Genomic DNA, 20,338 nt, shown 5'->3' on the forward strand with positions numbered 1-20,338 from the left:
CTAATATCCGTGGAAAATTTTTTGTTATACCTTGCAATACATGATTTTTCAGTATGAATGAGATATTCGGTTCTTATCAAGCTTTAACTAAAATCATTATCTGTAAAAGGGATAGTTGCATGAAGTGGATCTAACGAGTTTGAGTACATTGAGTTGTTAAACCTTTAACTGTTTTTGTAGAATAAGATAAAGATAGGCTAGCAATGAAGACAATCGTTTTTTACGCCAAAAAAAGTCTAATTTGTGATGAGAAAAGTTACATTTTCAGAAACTTTATTCCCAGCATAAGGAACAAGATTACCGTCTCAACTATCAAACAGGAAAAAATAAGCTGTATACTGAAAATGTCAACGAAGAAAAAGATGTTGGTGTTTGGATTTCAAACTCTCTGAAACCATCAGTTCAGTGTCAAAAAGCTGCCAACAAAGCCAGTTCAGTTTTAGGACAGATGTCTAGAGCAGTTTCATATAGAGACAGAGTTACCTGGATCAAGCTTTACAAGCAATATGTGCTTCCTCACCTTGAATACTGTGTTCAAGCATGGTCACCCTGGCTTGAACAAGACAAAAAAATACTAGAAAAAGTACAAGAAAAAGCCGTTAAAATGGTCTCTGGACTTCAAGGTAACTCTTATGAAGCTAGGCTTAAAGAACTAAAGTTACAGTCACTAGAAGACAGACGTGAGCGTGGAGACATGATCCAAGTGTGGAAAATATTATCAAACTATGACAATGTCAATGCAGAAATTTTTTTCCACAAGTTTCAACAACCTGCCCACCAAACAAGACTTGGAGCTGACAATTTGAATCTGAAGAAGCCCAGATTTAATTCAGATTTTCGCAAAAACTTTTTTTCCATTAGAGTTATTGACAAATGGAACTCTCTTCCCCACAATATAAAGTCTGCTAGTAACCTGAATCTGTTTAAAAATCTGTATGACCGTTGGATATGGCGAGAAATACAACCCGAACCAGAAAGAAGATGAAAATGCTGACATGTTCAAAATTCTACCACAGTGGAGCTGAACATTATCCTGATTAAATTAAATTAAATTAAATTCAAAGGGCTAGTTGCATGGAGTGCACTTAAGAAAAATGATTCTAAATATAAGTTACAAGTACACCATCAAACCTATATAATTTTATATAACAAACTCTTAGACATCACTAAATTAGTCATCATGCTGTTTTTGTCAAAATAAGCTAGCTATATAAATTGCATATATTAACAAAAATACGATTTTCAAGTCTTGATATTTCTTAAACTACCTGGTAGAAAATTCGTGCAACTACCCCTTTAAATTCATTTCCTGGAACCACCCATTTGCAAAAGAAAAAAGGTGATGAAGTATTTTCACAGATTGAGGTAAAAAAAAATACAATTTGAAATTTTCTTTACCTTCACTTGAATTTCTTCTAAAAAGATAAGGACGTCAATAAGATCATTCTTGAAATAACCAGGAGACCTAAATTAATTAAGATTTCAGGAACAGACCCTTTCATAATTTTTTCTCTCTCGTCATTTAGTCCAAAAATATTGTCCGTACAGTATTGGTCACTATACATTACAAAAAAATGGATCATATGACCCTTTTTGTGAAAAATCAACGTAATGAAATATTAATTTTTCCTGCCATTTCAGAGATCGTAAGTTGAGTTGGTAAACAACTAAGTGGGCACGGTTGGACCCTCAGATGTCAAAACTTTATTTTAGTGTTTGGCCAAAATGACTTAGCAATTGTATTTGTAAGTACGTCTAATAACACCCTTTGCTATTTTTAAAATCCTAGAAAATTTTTTTTGCAAGAAAATTGCATAAATTCGCAACCTTTTTTAGAACCACTACTTAACTCGAGTTTTAAAACTTTTTATATAAAATCCTTTTTACAAAAAATATCAATAATTACTTAAAATTAAACCTGAAAGAAAAAAATTCTCATTACACGTGTTAATTTTCATGTTTTAGGTCTTTTTTTGAGGAAAACATAACTTCTCCTTTTTTGACAATAATATATTTTTTTAACAATTCAAAGTAAAATATAATAAAACTTAAACGATTTTTCTTGAATTATCAGTTGAAAATTTCATCAAACATGCAATTTAAGTGATGAAAATTTAATAAAATCATTTTTTGAATGTTTAGAATTACCAATTTTCTACATTTAAAACAAAATGTTAACAAAATTTAAAAACATTCTAACATATAACTTCAAAAATCAATAACATTTTATAAAAAGATGTTTCAAAAAATAAATCATTAAAAGGTATTAAAATGCATTTGAAATTACTTAAAATTAAAACGAGAACATCTTTTTACACTGTATTCTTTGTAATAGAGTTTAAATGACATGATTAGTGAATGAAATATTTCCTAAACTCATTAAGCCTTTTTGTGACTATATTAAAAATAATTTATTTTGTTTTATATCGTTTTTTTATTCAAATATTTGACAAAATTTTCCCTACGTCAATAAAATAAAGTCAGTTTTTTACTGTTTCCAGGTTTTTCTTTATAATTATAACAATTAAATATAATATAAATCTTCATTATCTTTTATTTGAATTATCATACACATTAAAATGTGAAGTATAAGCTAGAATAGCACTTTTTTCAACGAATATTTTAATGACATTATATCAAATAATTCCTCTTAAATATCACACAACATCTGATTGGGAAGTATAGCCATTTCCTGGAGGTATAATATTTACAAAAATACCATTAATTCTGTTTTTATCAGAAGTTAAAAAAATTGAACAATTCTAAAACAATGGTTGGCTGTCTAGATATTGAGTACACTAAGACTACGGCTCTGTTCTATTGAAATAACGTTGCAAAAAGAGGGGTTCTGAAAGTAATCTACCTAATTTTTTTTAAAGAACCAACAAGTACTGTCAGTATCTTTTTTCTTGTAATCTAGCAGACAATCAAATCATAACGCAATTTTCATGATAAATATTTCAGGTTTCTACTTCACATTTTAAAAAATATACTGATCAATAAAATGTTCAAAATTTTACTTTGTACTAATTGAAAAAATATGTTGTAATTCTTATTTTAAAGTTATATTTTTATCCCTGACAAAATCATAGACGACTTTTAAAGGCATCTTATCTAAACTTTTTGAAGAAAAACTTAAAAACGTTAATTAAGTATGAAAACTATTTTCTTCGATTTTTCTGAAGTTATTATCGCATTCTATGGGTTTTTTATTATCATTTACTTATATCGAAAGTGCCAAACATTGTACCCCAACTTATTCATTTAATAAAAAACGAAGCGTGTGGGGTTACCTTCTTAATTTTGTAACTAAGTCGTTTGGATTTGGCCTTTTCTTCGGGTTTGCTGCTACACACTCCTTAAATAACATCTTCTATTATCAGTGACGTCCAAGCTTTTTATTTTGAAGGGGGTAGAATAAGGAGTTTCATAGGTTTGAAGGGAGTAATCTAATGTATATTTTAAAAAATTTTAGGGGAATAAAAAACACTGTTACCCCCACCCTTTGACGTCTATGTCTTCTGTTGATAACAAGCAAGATTAGGTTTTTTTGGTTAGTTACACGGTTTAGGTATATACCGTATAGGTTTAGGCCCCGTAGGGGTTAGGCATATATAAAAAAATTTCCCCCATCTATTTTCGATAATAATGGAGGAGGAGTTACTGTGTTTGGGGGGGGGGTCTTTACTTTTATACCCCACTAGTCCCTAGAAGGAAAATCCCAAAATTCAATCTTCAAAGTTTTATAGATAGATCCAATCATATAAGAGAGTTTGCAAAAAGAATTAGGTTGATAATGATAACTATAAAACAAGCCCAAACGTCCAGGGCAAAATTTGATACTGAATTAAGTGTACAATCTTCCCATCCCCCCCGCTTAGAAGAAAATATAACTTATTAAACATTACCTTATAAACATTTATTAAAGGGCTGGGAATATCTCCTAATGTTCCAAGTTGGTCCATGCTTCGTAAAGTTCCATTAAACACCTCCCATATCAAACATCCTAAAAAAAGTGAATGATTAATGAAGAACATCAGATAAACAATATTAAACATCTTAGAAATAAAACAGAAAAAGCTGTATGTATATATTATTACTTGGATTTTAAACCAGATTTTCAAGTCCTCAAATTAAGTGACATTTGCAGGTGGCTAAACTAACGATACCCCCTCCACATAATTTACCCCATCCCCTACCTTCCTACTGGATGGAGGAACTGATTTATAAATGATGCCCATATTAGAAACCTGAATTCACAAAAAAAATCCAATGTCAATATATCCACGTATTCTATATAACCATCAAATTCAACAGATATCATAATTATAATAATGCACTGGCAAAATAAAGCTTTGTTGTCAAATCTATACCTAGAATTTAAAGGCATGGCATTTGGAAAAAAAAGTTATTACATACAGTAAAAAAACAAACTTACCTAGTCCCCAAATATCGCTGGACCAATCAGTTGAAAATTGTTGTTTTGATAAATCTTTCATTTCTGGAGGCTGATATTTATCCAAGGTAGGTAGGACCTACAAATTAAATAAAAATTAATTACAATTTTAGTAAATCTTTTTATTTTTGACCAAAGAATTTAATGCAGTTCACGGAAATGTTCCTGGTAACGAATATCTAAAAAATCTGCCAAACTTCACTAAAGAAAAAACGCGCAAAATAAGTATCTTTTGCGCATTCATATGATGCACTGCGACTTTGCATTTTTGAGTGATGACTTTTCCAGATTATTTGTAGGTTTTCCATTGTAGGGTAAAATCTTTTCGAGCATAATCTATGCGTTCCACCGTTTAGCAGCCTTTAAAGTTCATAGATTTTTGGAAATAATCGTTAACAGGAACATTTTCCGTCAACTGCACTAGATCCAAACTAACTATGGAGGATTTTTGTTTTTCTTAATTCTAAATTATACATACATTGTCCTATCTCTGGACACATGTGATTTACTATAATGTTCAACCTTGTTATTTGGTGTAACTTGTTGTGTTGGACAAATATATTCTAGACCAGATCCTATGGGGGATTTTTGTTTATTATAATTCTAAACCATTCACTATAATGTATAACCTTGTTATTTGGTGTAACTTGTTGTGCTGGACAAATATATTCTAGACCAGATCCTATGGGAGATTTTTGTATATCATAATTCTAAACCATTCATAATAATGTATACCTAACCTTGTTATTTGGTGTAACTTGTTGTGTTGGACAAGCATATTCTAGACCAGAAATTTACCTATGGGGGATTTAGGTTTATCATAATTTTAAACCATTCATGATAAAGTATACCTAACCTTGTTATTTGGTGTAACTTGTAACCTATGGGGGATTTAGGTTTATCATAAGGGGGGGGGGGGGGGGCGAAAGTGACACTTTTTGAAACCAAAACTAAAAGTCAAAGGAACTCAACTAAAAAAAGAGTTACAGGTCTAGCATTTGGCATGGCAGTTGCTTTATAGGGGTACAATATGGAACTGTGAAGAAACGGCGGCGCAACCGCCAAAAACCTCCGAAAAAAGGCAAAAAAAAATTCGGCGGGAAACGGTTTCTCCACAGTTCCATATTGTACCCCTATAAAGCAACTGCCATGCAAAATCTCAGACCTGTAACTCTTTTTTTAGTTGAGTTCCTTTGTTGACTTTTAGTTTTGGTTTCAAAAAGTGTCACTTTCGCAACCCCCCCCCCCCTTTTAAACCATTCACTATAATGTATAACCTTGTTATTTAGTGTAACTTGTTGTGCTGGACAAATATATTCTAGTCCATAAATCTACCTATGGGGGATTTTTGTTTATTATAATTCTAAACCATTCACTATAATGTTTAACCTTGTTATTTGGTGTAACTTGTTGTGCTGGACAAACATATTCTAGACCAGATCCTATGGGAGATTTTTGTATATCATAATTCTAAACCATTCATAATAATGTATACCTAACCTTGTTATTTGGTGTAACTTGTTGTGCTAGACAAACATATTCTAGACCAGATCCTATGGGGGATTTTTGTTTATTATAATTCTAAACCATTCATAATAATGTATAACCTTGTTATTTGGTGTAACTTGTTGTGCTGAACAAAAATATTCTAGACCAGATCTTATGGGAGATTTTTGTTTATTATAATTCTAAACCATTAACTATAATGTATAACCTTGTTATTTGGTGTAACTTGTTGTGCTGGACAAAAATATTCTAGACCAGATCTTATGGGGGATTTTTGTTTATTATAATTCTAAACCATTCATAATAATGTAAAACCTTGTTATTTGGTGTAACTTGTTGTGCTGGACAAACATATTCAAGACCAGAAATCTTCCAATCTCCACAGCTGTTTACAAATACTAAAAAAGAACAATTTTTAGAATTTAATTTGCTTTTTACGAGAGAAAATTATCATATGTAATTTTTAAGTTGCTACAAGCTAAAACAAAAAGCAATAGACAACCCTTTGATTAAATCACATTTTTGTGAAAGTTCTTTATGATACTTGAAATTTGTTGCGCCAAGACATTACCTGTAGTAAAACTATTTGATAAATAGCTGTATAGGCTATTTTACAACTATGTACCAATTAGGCTATTTTACAACTATGTACCAATTAGGCTATTTTACAACTATGTACCAATTAAGCTATTTTACAACTATGTACCAATTTTGGCCAAGACTCGAACCCAAACAGTTACATGTAAACTAATGTTGGAGCTCTTAATCAGTAGAGAAGATACGCTATCATTCTATCTATAATACAAAGTAGAATGATGTCTGTCTGTCTGTCCGTCCCTTAAGATCTCGGAAACCACTGAACCGATTGGATTCTACTCTTCAGGGAATATACACACTGGTCCTGTGGTGGTTTTAGGCAATTGAGACACCCCCAACCCCCCAAAAACAAAAAAATCCCCCCCTCCCATTTTTTTTTTGCTGAAGATTTCCTTGGTCTTTTTACGAATGTCGCCTTAATTTTTTTTGTTATCACCTCTTGGGGCAAAGCCCATAGAGGCTAGGGGCGAAGCCGCCAGTTAATGATAATCTGTCAGTCTATATATCCGTCTAAAACGTTTGGTGGCAAACATGATTTTTTCGGTTAATATTTTAGTTAGTAGGCTGACTTTTTGCGAATATTTCCTTTACCATACACAGTCATGCTACAAAAATTAAAAATATTACCCATTCATAGAAAAGGTTCTGTGAATTTCTTTCTTTTAACTTTTTATACTTTTGGTACTGAATATGTGCTTTTTATAACTTTTGTACACTATTTGAAACGTCTGGACACCCAACTTAATGAACCAACCAATCAAATTTTAATAAAAGTCTCCAAAGTTGTTAAGCCAAAGAATAAGAAAAGGTTATTATAAAACTTTGGGGCAAAGTGTAATAAACTAGGGTTGGCAATCCGTATCCGAATCCGGAATCCGCCCAATTTTTGGCCAATTTTGGTATCCGATTCCGGAATCCGTTTTTTAATAGCGGATTCTAAATTGGTAGACTTGAGGTTTTTCTTCTAACTCCCCCTTTTTAAAGGCAAAGATTATCATCATTATATATAATATCTTTTAAAATCTGGTTCGATTCTCGGAAGTGAATTATAGAGACCACCAAGAACATTAATTTTTAGGACATGTGTAGCACTTAAATTTTTAATAGCCTTTTAAAATATTGCTAGAATCCGGAATCCGCACATTTTTCGGAAGAATCCGAATCCGGTCCAAAAATTTGACGGATTGCCATCCCTATAATAAACAGCCCATTGTCCCCTTCCTTCCTGCTTTACTACTAATGGATGTTGTCATCCTCGTAAGTAATGAATACCTGAAGCTGAATGAATGTTATTGTGTTTGAGCTTGGCATCATTGTTTAAAAATGAGATTCCTCGGGTCACCTAGAAAAATTGTAATGTTGACCAAAGTGTTCTCATGTACATATAGAGATGAAATACATTACAAACATAAAATTGTATCAAAAGAGAATCTAAATTCTAGAAATTTTCGCCCATTAATACAAAAAAATGTAATGAGAAAACTGAGCAAATAAGGAAAAATATGGAGAATTTACTCAAAAATAATATTTAGCTACCTAGTTAAGGAAAAACAGGCTTTTTCTTTAATCAATATTTTTATATGATAGAAAATTATTACCTACTTCGAAAACACAACAAAAATAATGCTCATAATGCATTCAATACCTGAAAAATGCCCCAAGCAATGTAGTTTTCCCGTTTAGGGCCCCTGTCGGTAAAATTTTCTAGAGCTTCTCCCAAAGTTTGAACTCGTTCTGTAGCAACCATAACACACTAAAGAAAAAAATTTGAATATTATTTCTCGTATTTATTCGAATCCGGTGGATAGGAACCGGTTCTCATCAATACGAAAAAACTATGTCTAGCATCATATTATATCCAGCTTTCTACGAATATAAAAATGTACAATTATAAGATTAAAACCAGTTTTTTATCCCATGCCTTTGGCACCTCGGGACTAAAAAAACTGGTTTTAATTTCATAATTGTACATTCTATGTCCGCGGAAAGCTGTTTATAATACGATGCGAGAAATAACTATTATTATTCCATTAACGATTTTAATATATTGAAAACATCATCATTCATCATACTAGACATTAAAAAGGTACTTACTACTGTTATATCAGACATGTGACATAGGAGTAGGAGGAATGCCATTATGCCTTAGATCTTAAACAGGCGCTACTTGTTACTAAGCAAAGTTTCGACTTTCAGGACAAAGGTAATGCAAGCAAATGGTTAGTTGTTACTAAACATAATACCATAGGTGTTTGGACAAAAAAGGAGATATTGATCCCCTCTGTTATCCTAGGTTGTTGGACAATGGACATGACGATATAGAATCACTGACAGTAGCCTTGACGATAAAAAGATAACCTGTGCACAAGAAAAAACGAAGATCATTCAAGAGACAGGGGTGTATATTCTACATGGGATCCCCTGCTCAGGGGGGGGGGGGGGAATAAAAAATAAGTGGTTGGAGGGGAAAAAAATGTAAAAATTAAGAAAACTGAAAACATTTTTTCCATTTCCCCTCCCTCCTTGGTGAAAAAAAACTAAAAAAATGTGTGGTAGGAGGGATGAAATAAAAAAATATAGGGTTCTTTAAATATTTTTCCATTTTCCCCCCTACTTGGTGAGAAAAAACTAAAAAAATGTGTGGTAGGTAGGAGGGATGAAATAAATAAAATATAGAGTTCTTTAAATATTTTTCCATTTTCCTCCCTACTTGGTGAGAAAAAACTAAAAAAATGTGTGGTAGGAGGGATGAAATAAATAAAATATAGAGTTCTTTAAATATTTTTCCATTTTCCCCCCTACTTGGTGAGAAAAAACTAAAAAAATGTGTGGTAGGAGGGATGAAATAAAAAAAATATAGAGTTCTTTAAATATTTTTCCATTTTCCCCCCTACTTGGTGAGAAAAAACTATGGGGGGACAAAAAATAAAAAAGTTTTGTAGCCGGGGAAAAAAAAAAATCTTGTGCAGAATATACACCGGTCAAGAGATTTAAAAATATCTTTAGGAAACTACCGCTTAAACAACAGATCAATAGTATATATTTATATATAAATATACAGATAACTACCTCTCTCCCTTTTTCTATGACCTTTTTTGTTGCTAGAAAATTGTTTTCTGCTACTTGGCTGTGTTTATATCCTTGACACCATTGGTTGATGAATTTTAATGACCCCAATTGAGAGTCGTCACACAAGAACATTTTTACTCTAATGCTTGAACCAGAAAAATGCCTAACCTTATCAGTTTCTACACTGGCTATGTAATTCAAGAAACTTGGATGTTTCAGGGTTTTCAACCGTTTACAGGCACTCCTGAAAATAGCAATAGTTAGTGAAGAATTGACCAGGGATCTAAAGTGATATGAAAATGGCCAAAAAAATTTACATCCCCTATAATTAGGCCGACTCAAGATGCAAAATTTTTTGGCGCGCTATTTTAACCCATTCTATTCATAAATATAAGACTATTGATACCTTTAAAAGTGTTCTCAGACTATTTTTTCAGCAATATGTCAAATTCGAATTTCATAAAAAAGGGGAAGGTTCCCCCCTGGGGGTGAAATTTTTTTTTCTTTCAAACCATGGCTTTATACACCTTCCTGAATTCGTCTTGAAGAGTACATTAAGAATCAAAAAACGTTTTTTAAAAATATTGATCCCAGAAAAAGTTATCCTCAAATAACCGTCAAAATCACCTGATTTTGCTAAAATGGCCAAAATTGTTAGTTTTTTGAGAATAGCTCTTGCTATGATCAAAATATTTTAAAATCGTTTTTTGATCCTTAATGTACTCTTCAAGACGAATTCAGGAAGGTGTATAAAGCCATGGTTTGAAAGAAAAAAAATTTCACCCCCAGGGGGGAACCTTCCCCTTTTTTGTGAAAATCGAATTTGACATATTGCTGAAAAAAAGCTACCAGAACACTTTTTTTGGTATCATTGGTCTTTATATCATAAAAGGAATGGGTTGAAATAGCGCGCCCATTGAATTTCAAAAAAAGTGGTAATTCTGAGTCGGTCTACCTATAATGATACACAAAAATGCCTATTATGTAGATTACAGTTAGTGATTGAAACATGAAAATCTTTAAATTCTTTTGGTTGGAGTTGTTCTTATCTAATTTGAAGATGAACTAAGAAGGTGCAGTGAAACATGAAAAATTCATAAAAAAAAACTTGATTCAGATTGAAAGGAAGGCAATTAGGAATTATATCTAAATAAAAATTATGAGATTAAAACCAGTTTTGTTACCCCCATAGGGCCGAAGGCACCGGCTAACAAAACTGGTATTAATTTAATGACTTTCATTTTAATATTTTGTGGAAAATTGTCTGCAAAATGAAGCTATAAATGATTTTTCAGTATAGCTCAGAACCGATACTAATCCAGCGGAGATCAAACGGTTTCAAAGTCATACTGGAAAATGTTTTACCTAGCAATGTCAAGATGCATATCATTAGCCCCATCCTTGGTATCACAAGAAAATACTGAAACTTCGTCACCAGAGGTCCTAAAAAATATTTCGATATTTTAATGACTTTAATGTAAGGATACTTTTAATTCAATAGAATTTCAATTTCATTCTTTTTTTTGTAGAATAGTAATACTGTTAAACGTTCATCATTGAAATAAAATGATTTTAATGACGAAAATTACTACACAGAAGGACACAACCTATAAAATCAATAAGGAAAAATTTTAAGGTATCTAGTTATTGTTATAATTAAGCTCGTAAACTTGGTGTCTAATTTTGCTGTGATCCAAATAATAACAAACAAAAATAATCAGACATACCATTGTGTTATTGCATAAAACTTTTCAACTTAAAAAGAATAGGTATACAGACCTTACCTAGAGAAAAGCTCTACTTTAATCAAAAGTTAAACAGTAATAATGAAATAACTTACTTATGTTTTCCATTATAAAGCTGCCAAACCGATTTGTTTTCCAAGTGTACCTTAATGAATAAAATAAATTAAACAACTAGTTAAACAAATTGCTCAACATTTACAAAAAAAAACTTATCTGTCTAAATATGTTCCTAATGTTTTTTTAAAGGAATGGAATACATTTTTTTCTAACCCAGAACACCATGATTTTATAAGTAAATAAAAAAAACATAGAACAATTAAGTTCTCGTCTTATAATTGCGATATAAATTAAGCGTACATTTGCCCGATAGACCACCAACAATTTGATTGCACGACCTTTGTCTAGAAGTTCCAACTGTGTAAGGTAATGAGTTGCCACGGCATTTTCCCTACTGTAACAATTTAAGTAGCAGCAGTAGGAACCATTTTTAAAACGTCTTTGGTAATATTGCGGAGTCGGGCCGAGATTCGAACCTATCACCTTCTCGACAAAGAGCGCGCGACTGAGTTGCAAGTTAATTGCGAAACTTACCAGTCCAAGACGGTCCTGCAGTTCATAAGGGAAATCTTTACTCGGGTCCTTGCTAAACAAGCCCCACATTTTTAAATTTCTTTCTGAAAAATTATAAATTGCTGCAAATCAGAGGCGAATTCTTAAAAAAACTTTTGCCTTACTAAAATCAGTAAGGTCGTTAAAAATTTAGAGGGGATAATTTTGCCACACTAAAATTTTAGTAAGGCAAAAGTTTTTTTAAGAATTCGCCTCAGGGATGCGGAGCCGCAATATTTTGCTGGAGGAGACTGAGCCGTTATTTTCAGAGCGGCTCCGGGGGTAGGTAGCTGAAAAATAACTAAAAAAAAGATTTTTTTTACCTTGATTAAACTTAATTAATATTTAAATTTTATACCTAATTTGGAAACCCTTTTAAGTATTTCAAGTCCATTTTTCTCAAAAGTTGAACTTTTAAAACCTTCAAAAGTCAAAAGGAGACTTTGAAATTTTTTTAGTTTTTCTTGATTTTAGGCAGGAGCCGGCCAGAGCCGCAACAAAAATCAAACGGCTCCGCATACCCTGCTGCAAATCCTAAGAAAAATCGTTCTATAGGTGTAGTAGCGCAGCTTCTACTTAGCTAGCTTACCCTTTCTGAAGGTTGTAGGGAAACTTTGTTTTACTTAGCTAATAGCTGCTATTTTGAGATATCTTTTTTTTTGTAAATTCTCTTTCAATTTATTAAATATCCAAATATTTTATTCAAATATATCTAAATTCGTTCCTTCTTACTTGTGGATGATATCATTCTTGTTTATTTTAACTTTTTTATTTTCAAAAACTTTTAGTTCTAAAAATACAAGTTTACCACACAAAATTATCATTAAATACGATAATTTAATAGTAAAATAAGTGCTTTTTAACTCATTTAATACTAATAATCATTAATCCCTATGCAAAAATACAAAAATTTAAGAATAAATAAGCAAAATAATAATAAAAAATTGCCACGGCCGAATTTTCAAATAAAGCGCGGATGCCGCGGTTTTACAATAACTTGTTGAATGTCGTCTTTGTAAATTTGATATTTTTTCTCTCCTATAATGATAAGGATTTTTAGGCGTTTTAAAAAAAGCATTTCTATGATTAAGGTCGGTTCGTACGTCCGTCCGTAACGATTAGCTCTTTTTCTTGATTTAAATAAGTTAGAATTGTCCTATCAATTTTAAACTTTGTATATTGATTCCTATAACAGTTTATAGGAAGCGTAGCAACTCTATAATCATAATAATTTTTGACGAAAGCTTTTTGTATGATATAATTATTCTATTCATGTAATTTTTGGAAAATTATTTTTAGGATAATAATTTACAATATTATGACAACATTTAAAGTGCATTTTAAAAAGCTTATATTTATTAAAGATATAGAACTATAATATTCTTAATTTTAGAAAATTAGATAATAAGTTAGTATTAACTCAATAAATTTAATCGGACTGACAACCACTGATATTAAAGAATTACAGCTTCCCCTTTTTATTAAAAGCGAAACTTTTCTATAATCAAGGTCGGTCCGTCCTTACGTCCATCCGTCCGAGATAGATAGCTTTTTTCGTTAATTTAGGCATGTTAGAATTGTCCTATCGATTTCAAACATTGCATAATCATTCCTGAAGTAGTTTGGTACGATTTAGAGAGCGTAGCAACTCTATAATCATTACCAGAATGTCCGTACGTCCATTTTAAACATGTTGATTTTTCTACTTTTGTAACAACAAATTTTTATGTGATCTAATTATCCGTTTGATCTAATTTTTGGTATATAGATTTCAGGGACAAGAAAGTACAATATTAAAAACGAAGCGACTCTATAATTAAGTCCTAAAAATGTAAGTATTTCCAAAAACATTATCCTGTAGCAAGCAGTTTTACTTACAATTTTGCTTCGACTATTATACATTTATATTCTGATTATTCAGTTATGACACTATATAAGTGCTGATGTCCGTTTGTCCTACCGTTTCAGTGCTTCGTTTTTATGGATGTTATCATCCTTTTTATTTAGATCCTTGTAATTATTCTCCCATGATTCTAATTTTTCCCCATAACTAATTGGTAAAGTTGATTATTACACAATTATATCTTCCACTCATCTTTATACAAGGCAAGAATGACAACATTCATAAGAAGCACAAAAATCATGAATTAACCCAGCTAGAAACGTCGTAAGGAAACTCGTATCCGATATGTAGTATTTTATCGCGAAAATCTTATTTACGATTTTATAGCAAAAATCGAAAAAAATCGCTAGGGATTAATTCGATTTTGTAGTAAAAATCGCGGCATCCACGATTTGCCTAAGAAATCGTAAACAATAGCATTTTATGTGTGTCAACACACACTTACAAACAGACACACAACCAACTTAAAATCAAAATCATTGTGTGATAAATATAGTTTATAAAATTGCCGCTAGGTATTCCCATTACTTTATGCAGACAATTTGAATTTTTTTGTTATCAACCAAAATAAATTCAAAATTGGTATGACATAATATCATAATGTGTTAATGATCTATTATTAATAAGAAATAAATTGTTGAAAGCATTTTTATTTTAATCAACATTAAAAGTACAAAAATGTCTTAATGGTACGTAAAATAACCATTATTCATTATAATACAACTTCCTCTCTATTCCAATTGTAATGGTAACAGATGCAATATCACCCCTTACAATTTTTGAGTACACAATATTCATATAGAGATTGTGACCCTTTCTCTCTCTCTCTCTCTCTCTCTGTTTGAAATGTACAAATTATGATTATTATGAAATTGATTGAATTATGGACCCTTTTCCTTACATTAAACTACACGATGTTAAATATTTTTTAAATGTACTTTTTATTCATGATTTTGGCACGATATCGCTTACGAGTTCGTAGGTGTATCGCGCAGCTCTAAGTACCTTTTCGACCATTTATCGTAACATATCGTCGATGTGCATTGGACGACTAATTAGCGATATCGTAAGAACTCGTGCTCGATTGCTACACGATATCGTGCGCTATAGTAGCGCGATAGTGACGCTACTTTCTGGCTGGGTTTGTATGCAACGAGTTGATATTCATTGATCATAAACCAAGGAAATGTTTTAATAAAAAAAAGCAAGAAATCTAAATTATTACACTGGATGCTCATTACAAAATGCAAAAACAAGGATGACATAAAAAGGCTGCTCTAATATTTATTTTACTTACTATATAACATCTACTAGTGCATGGATGCACCCATAGGATCTAGAGGCTCCATATTTGCAGAAAAATAGCATAAATCCATACCAAGACTTGTTTATAGTAATAAATTAGACTAAAACCATCTCAGAACCTATATGAAGCTCAACAGTAAAGGAGAACCATATTGGCTCAGTGGTTAGCGAGATCCTTTGCTACAGACAAAAAGCTTACTTATTTATATAGTAGGAGGAGGAATATTAAGATTGCTAGAGACACGGGCACGATTTTTCTTTAACAAATCGATGGATAGGTTTTTAAAAGCGTGGCTTTTTTATAATTGTGGTAGATCCGTATGTTTGGGAAAGTTAATTAAAACAGGTTAGAATTGTCCTATCGTCTTCAACCTTTGCAAGGTGATTCCTAATAACAATTAGGTACGATTTAGGAAGGGTAGCAATTCTATAATCGTTACAAGAAAGTCTGCAAGCCAATTTAAAACATGCTTTTTTTGGTTTAACTGAAAGGGAAGTGGATAAGAAGGGGAGAAAAAAGGGAATTGTTTTCTTATTTCTAGATACAATATTATAAGCGAGGCGTCTCAATGAATGAATACTAATAACGAAAATATGTCCTCTGTTTATGCAACAAATTTATGTACAATATTGTTTAGATTTACAAACTGATGTTCTGTTTATTTTGTTCTGATAAGTCCTGACACTCTACAAGAGTTATTGATCGTTTTTAGAGCTTCGCTTTCATGGATGTTGTCATCCTTGTTATATTGCAATATTTTTCTCCCTGTCCCTGTGTTTTACATCTCCCCGTGACTAATAACTAGAGTTGATTATTAGACAATATATTTGTAATAATCTTGTCAACTTGAAATAATCAATTATCATACGCAATTATTATGGCTCAGAGTCCCACGCATAATTTCAGTGGTCTGGTATTTCTCTGAGTATTTTGTACATTTACAAACAACCTCAAAAGTTAATAATTTATATTTAGCTTCTAATAAAAAGGTAATAGTAGGAAATTAATTGTAAGTTACACTGGTACCCAAAGTATTAAAAAAACGTTTTCTCCATTGCATTGGTCGGCTTAAACTTTTTGGATAATTTTATTATATCCATGTTCTTTAGTGCATAGTAGCAGTGCTTAAATTGTTCAACCAATAATTTTAATCTAATAAACTGTTACTTTTGTTTTATATAATTGGGGTGTACATTTTCTTGTCCCTGGGATTAAGGAAGCTCAATAGAAATTTAGATCGAAAACTCCGAAAATATTTGTTAGATTTTTATCAAAATTTTGTGTCTCTTTTTTGGAGATGCGATCCTCAATTTTCAAATTCTTTGAACGTACATATGAGACTTTTACAGAAATGCTTCGCATCCACAACTATCTATCTATGCTTGATATAAAGTCAACGCTTTATAGAGCATATTATGAATATTTGATTGACGCGTGCCCCGCAATTATCTAGTAGCACTCAGGGGCAAGACACAATTACTTTAGCTAAGCCCAAGGCATTATTTGTATCAATTTATGCATTCATAGGCCTATCTTTACCTATATGTCACCATATATGGGTAACGCTAGCCTATTCATGGTAATCTGTATGTGATTTGCTAATAGTATATGTTTATTAAAGATATTATGTTTATAGTTAATGTAATCATATAAACAACCAGTACAAGTATGTATGCCTACAACCATGCCTAATTTACGTCACATATTAACACACAGATATTTAATTGCACAGACAAACACTAAAATCCTGGTCCAGAGCTAATGTTATAGCATGTACCTCTTGAATTTATTCAGTTATTTATTAACTCTCCTACCATCAACTTCTCTTTCTGGCTTTAAAAGGTAATGACTTAGTTGTTTGGCATGCATTGTAGTTTAAATTTAGGCCCCTTAGTACTTAGCATGAATTGAGCTCAGGCCTTATGTTAGAATCCTAACACTTAGCACAATTCACTGCTTGGGACTTAGGGCACATTTCTGTCCTACTCTACTTATAATTTTAACACTTATCCTGTAAATATTTTCATACTTAACTTATGCACTTGTAATATAAATACACTTTATAAAAACATTTTCCTTCCTTAATACTTAATGCGCTTATATAATTCTGATCGAATATCAAAACCAACCATTTATTCTTAGGTTAAAGCAACATAATACTTCGCGTGGGTCTTTTGTTGAGCTTCCACCAGCTCAACCAAATTCGTATTATACTTGTGGGAATAGAGGGTTAAGCATTCTAAACAAACGAACCGACGATGAGAATGTCTATGTGTATTGCATTAAAATTAGGATTTAGTAGTACTCATAGAAGAGCGGTCTCCATACCTAAATATGGACAAACGCCCCATTCGCACACACAATGGTGCAACTTACCGGTTGTATCTTAGAAAAATTTTACTTCATAAATTTTTTCTTTTTTTTTCTTACCGTACCCGAACCGCCTAAGGCAGGTATTTTTACCAAAATCGAATAATTGTAGTTATGGCAAAATCGGATTTTCCAAAACCTGTGTAACCATTTGAGAGCAAGGTTAGGACTATGAGGCGTTTGAAGAGATAGGGACTGAAAGGCACGACACAAATGCAATTGAGAGCCTCGTGTACGAGCAGTTGCACTAGCTGACACTCTAGAGGCCCTAGAGAATACCAGCACACCGGCACCTCCATGTCCGCCTCTCTTTGGTAAAACACTTGGGTTGGAATAATCTATGATTGAGCTATGTGCAAAATTTTGATTTCTGGACTTAGTCAGAATTTTGAAATTTGGGAGTTGTGCTAGGTGGCGGAGTATATATATAAATCTTCGGACTTAGTATGACTTTTACTTATTCGAAAGTTCTCTAAGTGTTGAAATACTTGAATCTTTGATACTTAAACCAGAACTTATTAAGAATCAAGCATGGAGTAACTTTTCATTTATAAGCTATCAAAATACTATTTGTAAAGGACCATTTTGAACTGTCTTATTAAATGAAAACTTAGGAGCAAATCTTATAGAACACGGGAAACGCTGTTAGTTGGGATACATATTGTCTTTGGAGCCATGTTTCTGAAACAATATGCCGAAAGCAGTTAGTACTCTTGAGTCGTAGTAAAGGACCAAAAGATTATTACAAACTTGTAGCATTTATACTCAAGTTAAACTGTACTAATACTTTGGTGCCGTTAGAACCGATTTTCTGAGATTTGCACTTACTTATACATGCCTAGGACTTATATTCCTAATGTAATTCTGATTTATATGCGGATGTATCAAAATAACCATTACCTCCAAAATTTTGAGTTAAACAAAATATTTCAAAGTCTCAAAGATATTCTCAACATCGATTGGTTGGAATGATATAAGTGTAGACAAATTACTGTATGCAATCAGAAATAATTCCAGAGATTTCCTGAGACTCTGAGCAAAATATTCCACTTTTGGACTTAGCACCGTTCTATTTCTTTTGTTACAGAGAGAATCTTGAATCTCTGGACTTATAGTAATTTTTATGAAATTGGAAACTTGGTTGGAAATTTACCAAAATTCGGACTTGTAATAATTGCAATTTTTCCAACTAGATTAACAAATTTCATTTTCCACAACTTAAGAAAAATTTTTGTTTTAGAGTATTTCTGTCTTAGCCAAAATATTCCAAATTATGGACTTAGAGAGATTCTATTTCTTTTGGTGAAGAATAATTCTAACACTCTAATACTTTATGATTTTAAAATCCTTAACTTAACGAGATTTGCACTTAGTCAAAATACTCCAATAGTGGACTTAGAGTGATTCTATTTCTTTTGACTTACGGACAATCTTTAAAGTAGCTTTGTGAATGGACTGTTAGGAAATTTTATCTCGGACAAAATATTCCACGTCTGGACTTAGAGTGATTCTATTTCTTTTGTCTCAGGAAAATTCACTAATTTTGTACTTAGCATAATTTCATTGAAAAGTTTTTGGACTTAGTCAAAATTTACTAATTTTGTACTTAGCATAATTTCATTGAAAAGTTTTTGGACTTAGTCAAAATTTACTAATTTTGTACTTAGCATAATTTCATTGAAAAGTTTTTGGACTTAGTCAAAATTTACTAATTTTGTACTTAGTATAATTTCATTGAAAAAGAATTTTTTTCTTTGACTTAGTCAAAACTTATTAATTTTGCACTTAAGATATTTTCATAAATTTTCTCCTTAGCCAAAATTTATTGACTTTGTACTTAGAATAATTTCATTAGAAACTTTTTGGACTTAGTCAAAATTTTCCAACTTTGGACTTAGAGTGATTCTATTTTATTTTGACTTAGAAAGTTTTTAATTCAATCTTAACTTAGAAAACTTTTGTTTGTATGTTCCCTTACAAACACATACATAAATGCAATAAGCAGTTCACTCAACAATAAGTAGGACATGAAAACTAAATTTTTATTTACTTTGTTAATGCTAACATTTCTATTTCATGTACCACCAGGATTCAGCAGTGAAAGTGAAGACAAGTTAATTACTAGTGATAGTGACCATTAGTGATATAAAAGTATAGTCAACAATATAGGCCCTATATGTACTGAATAGCACACTTTAAGAGACAAAGTTCTATAAACCAAACGCAGCAGGAGGTTGCAGCAGCCTACCTTGGGAGAGTAGGACGTCTCTAAAAGAAGTAGCAGAAGTACTACAGAAAAGTACCCTACTGTCTTTAAATATCCGGAATCATAAAATTTTTTTTACATATCGAGAAACGTATGTTTACTTAGGCTTACTAGCACATAGACTATAACCAAGTAACATAAAAGTGTGTCTACATATAGCCCAGAGTTTTTATAACCTAACAGATTACCTTTAGATAAGTTAGAAAAAAGTGCACTAAAATCAGTTAGATTAGTTTTCAAAAAGTATAAGTATCGTTTAATTCAAAGTTGATAGGCTCCTTTGAAGTTTGATTGACAACCTCCACATTATAGGTTGGCCACCTAGTGTAGGATCTCACACTTCCTCAGAGTAAACTTGCACTTGAATATTGTATTACTGCTAATTATAATTAGATTACATCCGGTTAGATAATTTTGAAAACAATCTCTACATACATAAATATAGGTGTATCTAAATTGTATATCTTACCACAGTTATAAGAATTGAAGTCATAAGTGAAGCCCCAATTTT

At 31.7% G+C, this 20,338-nt stretch overlaps 1 protein-coding gene across 5 annotated transcripts in view; it reads right to left on the reverse strand.

Moving 5' to 3' along the window:
* The window catches only part of yata (N-terminal kinase-like protein yata), a 48,435-nt gene extending 36,374 nt beyond the window's left edge, over nt 1-12,061 (reverse strand). For all 5 annotated transcript variants that reach the window (XR_013882302.1, XR_013882304.1, XR_013882303.1 and 2 more), the window contains exons 1-11: nt 11,965-12,061; nt 11,469-11,518; nt 10,994-11,071; nt 9,797-9,872; nt 8,205-8,312; nt 7,832-7,901; nt 6,278-6,360; nt 4,439-4,535; nt 3,909-4,006; nt 3,294-3,358; nt 1,399-1,465 (exon numbers count right to left, since the gene is read on the reverse strand). Coding sequence is in view for 1 of the 5 variants with exons in the window: in XM_080171528.1 (XP_080027654.1) it covers nt 1,399-1,465; nt 3,294-3,358; nt 3,909-4,006; nt 4,439-4,535; nt 6,278-6,360; nt 7,832-7,901; nt 8,205-8,312; nt 9,797-9,872; nt 10,994-11,071; nt 11,469-11,518; nt 11,965-12,033 (861 nt within the window). In the remaining 4 variants the exon portion in view is untranslated. The remainder of the gene's footprint in view (nt 1-1,398; nt 1,466-3,293; nt 3,359-3,908; nt 4,007-4,438; nt 4,536-6,277; nt 6,361-7,831; nt 7,902-8,204; nt 8,313-9,796; nt 9,873-10,993; nt 11,072-11,468; nt 11,519-11,964) is intronic.
* Between the last annotated feature and the right edge of the window lie 8,277 nt (nt 12,062-20,338).

Source organism: Acartia tonsa, chromosome 9 (assembly GCF_053477335.1).
Source record: "Acartia tonsa isolate MP-2025a chromosome 9, ASM5347733v1, whole genome shotgun sequence".
Taxonomy (NCBI): domain Eukaryota; kingdom Metazoa; phylum Arthropoda; class Copepoda; order Calanoida; family Acartiidae; genus Acartia; species Acartia tonsa.